At 38.1% G+C, this 12,502-nt stretch overlaps 1 protein-coding gene across 13 annotated transcripts in view; it reads left to right on the top strand.

Annotated features, from left to right (window-relative positions):
- The window catches only part of TJP1 (tight junction protein 1), a 156,850-nt gene that overhangs the window by 115,508 nt on the left and 28,840 nt on the right, over positions 1 to 12,502 (top strand). For all 13 annotated transcript variants that reach the window (XM_030281835.4, XM_012578094.5, XM_030281837.4 and 10 more), the window contains 7 exons: positions 694 to 750; positions 5,144 to 5,268; positions 5,487 to 5,589; positions 7,010 to 7,289; positions 7,861 to 7,964; positions 8,871 to 9,039; positions 9,379 to 9,523. In XM_030281835.4, coding sequence (XP_030137695.4) covers positions 694 to 750; positions 5,144 to 5,268; positions 5,487 to 5,589; positions 7,010 to 7,289; positions 7,861 to 7,964; positions 8,871 to 9,039; positions 9,379 to 9,523 — 983 coding nt within the window. The remainder of the gene's footprint in view (positions 1 to 693; positions 751 to 5,143; positions 5,269 to 5,486; positions 5,590 to 7,009; positions 7,290 to 7,860; positions 7,965 to 8,870; positions 9,040 to 9,378; positions 9,524 to 12,502) is intronic.

The raw sequence follows: 12,502 nt of genomic DNA, 5'->3' as shown, positions 1-12,502 counted from the left end.
CCTGCCTGTTTTCAGGCCTTGGGCTCTGCTGGGTTTTCCTCCCTCATGCTATTTTGTCCTTTCCAAATGTTTGCTCGTTGTGGCACACTAAGTAGTGCTCTTTCAAGCAGAAATGCAGGTATGTCAATATTGTCATAATGTTACTGTTTAATCTAGTTACCTTAGAGAGGACCTTGTAATTTCTGCAGTGCTACTGTTCACCAAAATAATTAGCCTACACTAAACTGCAGTCCATTAAATTTGACCTGTGTGCATAATACAGTAGCACAGGTACTGTAATCTGTAGCTGGGTGCTCATGAATTAGTGGCAATCCGCATACAGTTAAAACAAGCAAAAAGAGAGTGTAAGTATAAATGTTAGAATATAAATACAGCTGATTGGAGTAGCTACTACAATCTTAATGAGCAACCAAGAGATCTTGTATCACAAATGCTGCTTGTGATCCTTCCCTTGGAACTTTGTAACTTCAAGCTGTGTAATCTGCTTTTCCTCCTACCCCCTTCGACAGAAGCACAGGAAGTTCAGCTGTGACATATAAAGGCAGGAAATGTGTAATGAATGGGGCAGGCCAACTTCTTCTGTAGCTATTCTATTTGAATATTAATGCTGCTTTTGAATGTAAGTTTCTGATTGTGGTATTATACAACTGTTGAAAGTGAAGTCTAATCTTTGGGGTTTTTTTTTCTCCTTAGAGCACAACAATGGAAGAAACAGCTATATGGGAACAACACACGGTGACTCTTCACAGGGTGAGTTCATACAATTGGCTGTGTTTGCCTAACGCAGGATACTAGTAGCTTTTGAAAACAATAGGAAAAAGCCAGATGTCAGGAAGTAAAAGGAGAGGAAACTGTCATATTCCCTTGTTTAAATTTAGAAGTGTTGTAAAAGCTCCATGTGATAGCTCTATTTGTTTGTTGGGTTTCAGAGATAAGCCTGCCTACGAATAATCATGCTAGAAACAAAGCTTCAGATTACATCTGAACCTAACTGAAGGGAGGTAGAAATCTGTGTTCATTCATGGCAGTGCTGTAACTATGTGTGAAAGTTTTCAAACTTTGTTTGCAGGGACATAAAACAATGTAGTTGCATATAAATAAATGTATTCAAAACTGTCTTATTGCTTGCCACTTTCTTAAACTACTAGCTGGAAGTAGTGATTTTGGGCGGTCAGAATATGTACCCTGCACAAAGGAATGTGTGCTGGGAACCAGGGAATACCAAGACTGCTTTTGCATTTAGACTGACTCCTGAATTAAACTGAGTTCTGGTGGAGCTATTGTGCAGCTGTACAAGAGAGTCGGGAATTAATTGCTTAGGAAAAGTCAGAGTAGGGTGGGATGCCATTTCTGGCAACAATTTAGTATTAAAGCAGCTATGGAATCGTGGTCCAAATTGCTGTATTCATCTCAAAATGGCGATGTGGATGTGGAAGTGTTTCCTCAAGGGAGCAAGTTAGATCATTAGCCTTCAGTTCATCATAGAATAAAGGCATTTTAAAATTGTAGCTTTGGTGGGATGAATGGACCTCGGGCAAAAGTGTGTATGTGTGAGTCAGCTGGGCAGATAAATTGTTAGTTCTCTGTCAGTCCTGTTAGCTGTTGATAGTAAAGGCTTTAGTGTTGTTGATTCAATGTAACTGTTTGGGCAGGTGCCTTTTTGGGAAGGGAGCGGTTACACTCAGTGTGACCAGAAGGCTGACAAAGTGTCCCATCTCTGACTGCAGCCATCTGTTGAAAGAAAAGTGGAAGCAAAAATGGAAATATGTAGTGATGTTTATCTAGGCTAGTCTTTAAGCGTCCAACAATTTATAGGTCAACAAGTTTTTGAGAAAGAAGTGTTGTTTCTATATATAATTAATTGGCCTTTATGTTTTTATCTTGAAGCTGTCCAGTCATTCCTATAATCTCTGTAAACTTCAGGTATTTCTTTTTATTACTGATGAAATCAGTACTACTTTATAGTCAAAACCAAACTAAAAATGACATAGTTATACAAGGTTGGCTCTCATAGTCTTGGTGATAACTCATTTTCTCTTGAAGGGGACCTTCTCCTGGTCAGTTGGAGCAGTAATTTTAGTGACACCAAAAGTGAGACATTTAGTTCATGCACAAAGAAATAATAAATGCTACAATATGATGTTACCTTGAACAAAATTCTAAATAACTGCTAGGAACCAGAGATCTTGTTTAGGGCCGCACTTACAGCAGTCAGAAGTTCTTTTATAGCATTAATGTGAATATATGATTTGGTTATGATCTTTTATGTACCAAAATTCTGCCAACTCTTCTGGTATGACTGTTTTGTTACCTGATTAAGTAGCTCTTACTTAGGTATTGAAAGCTGATGATATGTACTGTTAATAACTTCAATAGCAGTAATTTAGTCAGTTAAAAACAGTTATTTCCATCTGCCAGGTAACAAAACCAAACCCCTTATGCTAATATTAAATATGTACTTACAATTATCCTTAACACTGGGAAGAGGATTTACTGGTGAATTCCAGCACTACTGTCAAAACACTTACTAGAAAGTCTTTTGGGAAACAGAGGCTGGAATTTCTCACCAAGAGTTTGTTGCATTTCTTTACCACTCTTTCAACTTCCTAGGCCGGACTGCTAATTAACTCTTAAGAGATTGAGACAGTCTTAGATTCAATAGATGTTTATCAGGTAGCTACAGTTTCTTTTATTAATATGTCTTTGGGGTTTATATACTTAATTGCAAAGTACTTGAATATACTTTGTATATGACATGAGTTTTTTCCCTACTTGGAGCTTAGTTCTGTGTGTCTGTGGTAGATGTGTGTCCTTTTCCCAAAGCACAGAAACCAGGTATGTACCTACCTTTTTGCCTGTCCCACACTGCATTACTGTGGGAAAATAGAATAGTACTGCTTTTTTGGAGTGTGTGGTTCTTTCCTACAGCATCTGAAAACTGAAGTTGTGATAGAAGGATTTTTTTTCATGCAGTTTTACTTAAGGTACACGTTAGTATTCTGTATAATCTGTAGTGATCAACATATTGCTATTTCCAGACATGTCTAGGAGCTAGGCTCAATTTTCAGAGAGCAGTTCTGATAATCAGTTATCTCTTAAGATGATGGTAGGCAGCAGGATAAAATGGAAAGCAGGTAGGCTGATTTTTACTAGAAGGTTTCTTATGTGACATCTTAAATTTTCAGAAGGATTTAGGATTTGATTTTTGAACTGGGAGTGTTTCTGAAGACCTTGATTTATCTTATTAGAAATTCTTTATCTGACTTGTAGGCCCTTTTAACTGCTGTCTGTGTATGAGACTGCATTGTTTCAGGGCTTCTGGAAGAGAACATCAAAGTAGAAAACTTAGTCATCTCCATACTGGTGATTTGATTTGCAGATCTACTTTTAAAAAGTAGTATGGCAAGCAGCAAGATAAGGTTTACAGTGAGTTTCTGCTGCCCGTAGCCTGATGTTTGTATTCCTTACCATAAGTGGAGAATTTAAAAAATATTTTTTTATGGTAAAGGAAAGATAGGGAATATTTAAATGAACTTTGATATAAATATCTTTGTTACTATCTCTTTTCTTCCTTTCCTTCCCCACCCAAATACGGCACAAACTAAGTCCTGGTTTTTAAAATAATGGAAAACTAAAAGCAGGAGTGTCGTGACAGGGGAAATATTACTGTTTTGAAAGGGTTTTTAGTAATGCATTTGGGTAGGCTATTATATATTCTCTTGGACTTTAAAAAATAAAACTGAAAAAAACCCTCAGCTCTGGTCAAGAGTGGACATTTAAGATCCTCCTTCATGGCACCAAGTTTCATTTAATTCTTGCATCCTAGCCATGATTTCTGTTTGATCTGTGTGGGATGTATTTTGAAAATAAAACCATTAATCCTCTAAGGAATTAAAATGGATGTAAAAGAAGCAGTAAGGTGTGCCCTTCCCCACTCCCCCACACAACAGTATGGACTAACTGCTTCTGAACAGTGAATCTCCCAGTCTGTATTTTAGTACTGTTCCTATTCATTGCTTACAGGCAAGTCTGAAACATATTTTTATGACCTCTGTTCTGGGAGGAAATAGGAAACAGGTTGGTTTTGGGCAGTAATTAATGTCCAAAAAGCTGAACATCATGTGTCTTACAGCCAGATGCAGACTGCCATGTTGCTTCTGCTGTCACTGTAAGGTTATGAAACTCCTTGCTAAAGCTGGGTCATGTTTGTTAAAAAATCAGAAAAAGAGAAGGTGCAGTCTGCCAGCACAAAGTGTGTGCTTTGTGAAATAGAGGGGTGAGATTGACCAAACCTGATCTTTTCCATCCAGTGACTGCATTTTGCATAGTTGAAAATTGCAGAATAAATTCTTGAGTAAAATACAGCATTTAAATGGTAATATCCTCAAAATGTTTTCTGGGCAATGGTGAAAGAGCTAGATGGTTTGCAGATCAGTTATATTTAGAAAGCTTATTTCCCACCCTCGCTGCTTCCAGGCAGAAATGTAAGCATCATTGTTGTATCTTGAAATATCTAACAGGAATAACTTTTCAGAGGCTTTGACCTTGCTGTAGTGGCAGGTCACCCTAGAGGGAAAAGATTGAAGCAAATTACTTTTGTTAAGATGCAGATGATTTGCAAGTGCTGACAAGGTTTTGATGTATTTAATGGTACAAGTGATCTTGGTATTATTCGTAAGAACTGAGCCTGCAGTCATACTACTGTGTGTTGCAATCCTGTCAGTTCTGAGCTAAGTGAGGTTGAGCTGGGTAAATACCATCATGGGAAAAGTCAAAGAAAGTGTTGTAGGAAGTGATAGAGGGGTTTGAGTCAGAGTTGCAGCTCAGTGGAATGGTTTGTTGTGCTTACTGAAGATTGAGGTCTTGCTGATGACCACCTGAGGTCTAGGACATAAAAATGCAAATGAGAACTCTAATCTCTTGGAAGACTCTGGGTAGTTATTCCAAAACTCTCTGCATTCTAAAAGTGTTTATTTTTAATCTATTTCTGTTACTGGATTGCATAGCATTGATTAGTTCATTGATCCTGTTTCTTTCAAAAACTTCTATTGATCTTGTGAGACCTTTTTGTATTTGGCATGGGAATACAAATTGTGACCATTAGATATTGGAAAGTAAAAATGTTTCTCTTATTACATTATAGGCCCCTGGATTTGGCTTTGGTATTGCAATATCTGGAGGAAGAGATAATCCTCACTTTCAGAGTGGTGAGACATCAATAGTTATTTCTGATGTGCTGAAAGGAGGCCCAGCAGAAGGACTGCTACAGTAAGTGCCAAACTGTACCTGAGTTCTGATTCGGGGGCAATCATCTTTGTCAGTAGTAGCTTAACCTCCCAATTGTTTTGGTCTCAAGTTGCCTGTCTGTAACTGTTGGTGTAGCAGGTTTGTAATACAGGCAGTTTGCTCAGGGGCACCTATTCACCAATATTTTCTTCTTGGCATAAAGTACTTATATACTGTGCATTGTGATGTTTCTTATGTAGAGAAAATGACCGTGTGGCAATGGTTAATGGAGTTTCAATGGATAATGTCGAGCATGCGTTTGCTGTTCAGCAGCTGAGGAAAAGTGGGAAGAATGCCAAAATTGTAAGTAAATGTCTTGAAGATTTCAAGTTCAGTAGTTATGGGGCAGAATGAAATAGTATAATGTCTGCTACAAAATACAGGCATGTGCAAGGTACTTGCATGACACCTGCGTGATGTTTCAGGTTTAAGTGATAATCATGGTATGTTTATCAAGTAGGTCACTCAAAATGGATTTCAAATGTGAATGATGATAGTTGCATAGTGTGGCATGGGATAATTCAGACTCCTTTTCTTTATGGTAAAGTACTTCTCAGATTGCCAAATTGTGGCAAGTCAGCCTTGTTTAATATTTGTTTACTTTGTTGGATACACTTTTACTGAGTTTTTCAAAGGCTGGTGTATGCTAAAGGACAAGCTGTTCAGGCACTAACAGTTCTTTTTGTGCTCAGTAAACAGTTTGCCAAAATAAAGTATAATTACCTTAATTCCTATAATTTTGTAGGCTTTTTCTAAGTGGTGGTTTTTGAACTTTTTGCAAAGCAGAGCAGGTCATCACCAAAGGGTAGTAATCCAGCTTTCTGTGGAAGTTTGGGGGTTACAAAAACATAGAACAAAAAATGCACAATGTTTAGAAGTTTCTTAATGAAAACAAGACTACTTGTGCTTGTAGAAAAGCTTTTCTGCTGACAGATTTTTAGTGCATTTATGTGCTTCAATGCAGTTGCAAAAAAAAGTGATGTTTTGCATTTGTAAATTTGGCAGCAGTTCTTTAAAGCTTACAGAAGGCAATGTGTGGCAAGTTGTGCCACACATTTCAGTATCTTTCAGTATCTTAAATATTTGGTGTGTAGATCTAGGTGAAAAACAAGTAATTAATGAAAACTTTATGGTAGAACTTGGTTTTGTTCTGTAATACATAAGCAAATCTCCGAACAAGGCTGGCTCATATTCGGGAACCAGCTGTCTACATTGTACAAACCAACTTTGAACTTCCAGAGCAACTGCTCCCCTTCCTGCATATCTTGCATAAACATTTCTTTGGAAGACTGGGAAACCTCAGAGTTGAGGAGAATCACTATCAATAGCATGCTGAGTATGCACTAGATTACATGTTAGCAGAAAAGGGTTTTAGCAGTGCCAGTAACTGATTTTGTGGTTTTAAGCAGAGAGAGGGCATTCAAATATGCAGCTCTGAAGACAGAATATTGTGTTGTGCTATGAAGGCTGTTGATTGTTACCCTTTTGTCATTTGTGCAAAAACATTAAAAAGGACTAAAAGAACTGTAAAAACAGGTTACTGATAATCTGTATTGATCAGTCTCCTGTATTAATTGGATATAATTTTATGAGGATGCAACAGTTCAGAGCATTCACCAATACAGCTGCATGTTTTGAATGCTGGGATTAGCTTATCTTCTGACATCTAGTAACACCATTAGCATTACACAGCCAGAGGCTGATACCTACTGTTGGGTTGTAGACTATCCGAAGGATGAAGAAAATTCAGATTCCAGTGACTCGCCCAGACCCTGAACCAGTGTCTGAAAATGAGGATGACAGCTACGATGAGGAAATCCGGGATCCAAGGAGCAGCCGTGGTGGTCCCAGTGCCAGCAGGAGGCACGAGAAGAGCTGGGTCAGAGATCGCAGCGCCAGCAGGGAGAGGAGTTTGTCTCCCAGGTCAGACAGGAGGTCTGTCACCTCCAGCCAGCCCTCAAAGCCCACCAAAGTCACACTGGTGAAGTCCAGGAAAAATGAAGGTAACTTGTGTGTACATCGCTTGCTAAAACTTTTGCTGGTTTTCAAAGGCCAGCTGCTTCACTCAGTGTTGTGTTAAAGGCTGTGTGGGCTGGATGAACAGTGCTGTTACCAGTTTATCCATTTTACTAGTAGCTGGTTTAAAACTTAAAAAGTTCTACTGTATTTCTGGTTCTGTTTTTCATATTCCGAAATCTGTGTGCTTAGTTAAGGGTAAAGCATTGTACAGTGTAAATAAATTCCAACTGCAGCCAACATCTGCTAGTCAGAAGCTTCATACCTACACTTTAGCTGAGGCTTTAGTGAGTGCTTTGTTTGGAAGAGAAAAAACTGTAGGTAGCACCTCAGTTAAGCTGTTGAGCAACAGCTCTGATTATAGGTAGTGTTAGAGAAAGAGACTGATACAATGGTAAAGCTATAACATACTCTGCTACAGCCCATTATGTGTCAGGTTCACTCTCCTCTTTTTGTTGCCTGTGCAAATGCTGTATAAAGCAGTGTTGTTAATCTACAGATACCTCTCTCTTTTCTGCTGTAACTTCATCAGTTTTCTTTTTTTTTTTTATTATGAAGAGTATGGTCTGCGGTTGGCAAGTCACATATTTGTGAAAGAAATATCACAGGATAGCCTGGCAGCAAGAGATGGCAATATCCAGGAAGGAGATGTTGTACTGAAGGTACAGTATATGGTGGTGGTGGTTGTTGAAAGGCAAAACTTGCTGATACGACTCTGCATAGAATTGGCTGTGTCAGTAACATGAGTGGCTGTGTCAGTAACATGATAGTTAATAGGTGTGTTGCTTTTCATTAAATTATTTCAAAGATCAAATCTAATATGAATCAACTTCTCTAAGGAAACAAATTACGAAGCTTTTTGGTATTATTCCTGAACTGTTATTCAGACAAATAATGCCCACTGTTAAATACATAATAAAGACTATTGGAAAAGGTATGAAGCTTTGCTTACTTATAAAGTAGTATGTTGTGGAACTGTGCTATTGTGCAACACTAAAACTTGCCTTCAGGTTAATTTTTTTGTTTGGGGTTTTTTTTTTTTTTTTTTAGAAATAAATATACCAAGGGGTAAATTTTTTGTGCCCCATCCCTGGCAGCATCCAAGGCAAGTGGATGGGGCTTCAAGAATCCTGGTCTGGTGGGAGTTGTCCCTGCCCATGCCAAGGTGGTTGGAAGTGGATGTTCTTTGAGGTCCCTTCCAACTGAGGCCATTCTACGATTTAAGTTCATGTTAACAATTTTCATTTCAAGGTAGTGCTGTGGATGTGTTGGTGCAGAAAAATAGGCCATTCTTTTCTCTATTGAGTATAGCAGTGCTGGTCAAAGAACATAACTGATCTTTTACAAGTTTTGTATTAGTGCTAGAAGCTTGACTTTGAAAGTTGAAAATTTTCAATATTATGCAATATTTTGGATGAGCCCAATGGTCTTCCATAGTAATATGATAATTTGATAAATATTTTAATTGCTTCTGAATATCATCAGATAGAACACCCTCCTTTTGCTGGAGATTCACTGGGGTTTTTTTAGTAAGTTTATATCTGTTCTTTTTTCCTGCTCTATTCCAGATAAACGGCACAGTGACGGAAAATATGTCCTTAGCAGATGCCAAAACATTAATAGAAAGGTCAAAAGGCAAATTGAAGATGGTTGTTCAGCGAGATGAACGAGCCACACTGTTGAATGTCCCTGATCTTTCTGACAGTATTCATTCTGCTAATGCTTCAGAAAGAGATGGTGAGTATAAAAACTTGATTTCTAAAAAGGAAAGAACTCCATGTGTTGTCAAGATATGAAATACTTAAGTGGGATGAGAGGGTGGGGAGGAGAAGAGTTAGGAGTAAGATTGTAATATGGATAAATTTTTGTTTGAATGTGGTTGAAATCCACTCCTTCAAAAACTGTACAGTTCTTGTGACTGTTCTTTCAGGAATATTAAGGTTGTTTTTGTGTAATAATAAGCATAGATTTAGCATCTTCATGAAAATTTTCTGCAAAAGCTTATTCTCATTTAAGCAGGTCATGCCACCATTTAAATTACAATCATTTCATGAAAAAACAACTTTTATTTAACAGACATTTCAGAAATTCAGTCGCTGGCATCAGATCATTCCAACCGATCACATGACAGGCCCCGCCGCAGTCGTTCACGATCTCCTGACCAGAGGTCAGAGCCTTCAGACCATTCCAGACATTCTCCACAGCAGCCCAGCAACGGCAGGTGATGGCAGCATTGTATTATTTTTCAATCAACTATTTAATGTAACATATAAGTTGTAGGAGTGCTTGGATTTATGTGGTGTAACAAATGTGAAGCAGAACTATGGAGGCAGTGATATGACATTCTTTGTCTCAAGAGATGCAGATAATAATGATCTGAATATTTTAGACTTGAGGAGAAACTGAACTGAAACTGTTACATCTTTTTTAAGCATAATCATAGAGCATGGTTGTATGAATGACAATGTAAATTTGATAGCAATATATGTTACTGAATAATGCGTAGTTGTATTTTGGTTTTAGAAAGCAGTTAGCTGCAAGTAGATTTGAGATGAACTATAGCACAGTTCCTGGTGAATGTCCAGCCTGGGTGAACCTGCTGAAACCTTGCTTTGTTTAGGCATGGGGTTATCTTACTTTTCTGAATGCATTTAGTTACTGCAAAACTAAGTGTGTTGCACAGCAGGTTTAGCTTCTACACTCCATTTTTAATATTTCAACTTGGTAATGGAACACTGACTACATTCTTCAGTACGTAAGTCTAATTTTAGATGAATTCAGACACAAGTAATGTACTGTATGGTTTGGTATTTTTTCTCCTGAAATACGCAACTTTAGTCCTGAATAACAGATCTGCCCAGTTTCGCATTTCCACAGTTTGGAAACAGACATTCTAATTTTTTGAAATAGCATTTCAGTGTAGGATTTCTAATTCTATTAAATATTTGAAAGCGAAAAGTTTCTCTTTTGACTGCTCATAATGTGATGGAGCAGAAATTAGAATTGATCTGTGCAAATTTCAAATTCAGAGCTTCTATCTGAAGATTTTTAGATGCTTTTCAAAAACACTGAAAAAACAAATTGCTGCTGGCCTAGTTTATTAAAGATATGCCTGATAGTTTATTAATAAAATTGGTTTACCCAAGGGGATAATAATACACCTTCAAGGCTTTTAGAGTCTTTTAAAGATCAATACAACTGCAAGAGAGATTGTACTGCATGTACACCTGCTTGGGGTTATGGGTTAGACATTTTTGCTTCTCTTTTGTGTACATTGTTCAGAGGGCCACAAGGCATGAAAGCTTGTTTTCATGGAAGACACTTAAAAACAGGGTCCCAGTGGCAGGGCTTTGATTGTGAAGGTTGTGAGATCTCTGTCATACTTCAAAACTGTATGTCTTGACGTGCATTTCTAGTGCAGACTGATAGGGCTTGTGGAGGGAGGAACAAAAGAAAAATCTGTCAGAACTGTAGCTATGACTGACTTAGCCTAGTGTTAGTCCTTTCCTGTCCTATTGCAGCGGCTTAGGTAGATGGTCACTTCCTCCCTGTAGACCAAACTGTTGGAAGAATCAAATCTTCCCCGAGAGGGAACTTTGAAGTTATCTCAACTCTGAATGCATCCGTTTTATCTTCTGTATGAGCAAGAGCTACTTTGGCATGGCTTGACTTCCTTTGCGACATGTCCCTTTCAAGATCAGAAAATCTGGGCCCTGAGCCATGTAAGGAAAAACGTGTTGGGAGCAACTTCTCTTTGAAAAGGCTGTTTGTGCAAGTTTAAATCTACTGTAAGATCAAACTAGTTGTTAACTACTTAATTTTTTTTGAATTTGGTGGAAAATCTGGAGGAAGAAAAAGGCTTGAGAAAGGGCTGAGGAAGAAATGGGCAAAAAGTCTGCCAACTAAGCTTAAGGAGGATGTTAAAAATGTATTGGAGATACTGAGTCTTTATTTAGACACTGTTCTGCCAAGTGTTTGTATGTTAATGAGGAGGGAAATTCCAGGGGAATCCTCTTAGTCCTTTCATACAAGCTTAAGTACAGACTGGCATTTCTTCCTTTGCACCCGAGTACAGATATCTGCTAACAGATCTGCCCTAGTATTGCTTTGGGGTCTGGCAGGGTCTTCAGTGTTGTCCATCCTTCAGTATTCCTCACTGGTATGTGCATCAAGCTGCTTGCAATGTTCCTGGATATAGGGTTTCCATAACAATAGTTGTTTGATCATTCTGTAAAGCATTAAATAGTGCTTTAGTTTTCTTTAGTCTAAAGAAAGTTCACAGATGTGTCTTGAGCAGTCTTTTAAAAACTCAAATTCTAAGCTATTTTTCTTTACTTATAGAAAGGGCTGATTTTGCTTTGTATAATGTATCAAGAATTGTACTTAAGTTAGAATGGGCAAAAGAGGTCTCTGCAGCTAAGCTGGAGAGTACCTCAGGAAAAGTATCACATATCCTTTCTTAGCTACCTGGTATTACTGCTGGCACTAAGAAGCTGTTGAGCTGGGTAAGCTTTTGGTGTGGCCCATCCTAATGACTGGCATTTCAAGTCAGGTGCTGCCAAATCTCCCAGATGATATCTCTGGGCTGCCCTTTACTAATTGAAAGAATTCCTGCTGGGGAACTCTGTATTCTATGCTGACTTCCTCACCTAGATATTGTAATGGCAAAAACATCCTCTGATATGTTTAACACTTCAGCCTCAGCAAGAAAAATTTGGTAGCTTGAAGAAATCACTGTAGAGATCATCATTATTTGTGGAAGGATGAGGCTGACTTCTGTAATACCACTGTCAATTTATGTATAGGATGAGAGAGTGGTTGTTCTGTCCATTTTCAAAACAAGCTGAAAAACTAGAATGCAAGATAAGAATCAGCCCTATTTTGAATGTCTTTAGGAAGATGCTACTTTGCTCTTACTCTTCTTATGCTAAAGAATTTGAGATGTGCTAAAAACACATTTGGGAAGAGCCTGCAAGTTCACATTTTCCATAATTTTCTGTACAGACAAACATTGTGTGTTGCAGGTCATCTTTTGTTCTGCAGTAATAGCACTATTATGTAGCTGATTGTATTTTGTAGTTTTAAAATGTTTCTGGTAAGTGCACTTTGAAAAAATGTCAGGGAGAGGAAGTGAAGTAACGGGGGCCCTGACAGCACAGATGTTAAACAATAGTGTCACAGTGCACACAGGGAACAACAC

The sequence above is a fragment of the Taeniopygia guttata genome, chromosome 10, assembly GCF_048771995.1.
Source record: "Taeniopygia guttata chromosome 10, bTaeGut7.mat, whole genome shotgun sequence".
In the NCBI taxonomy this organism is placed as follows: domain Eukaryota; kingdom Metazoa; phylum Chordata; class Aves; order Passeriformes; family Estrildidae; genus Taeniopygia; species Taeniopygia guttata.
This window is presented reverse-complemented; position numbering and strand designations above follow the sequence as displayed.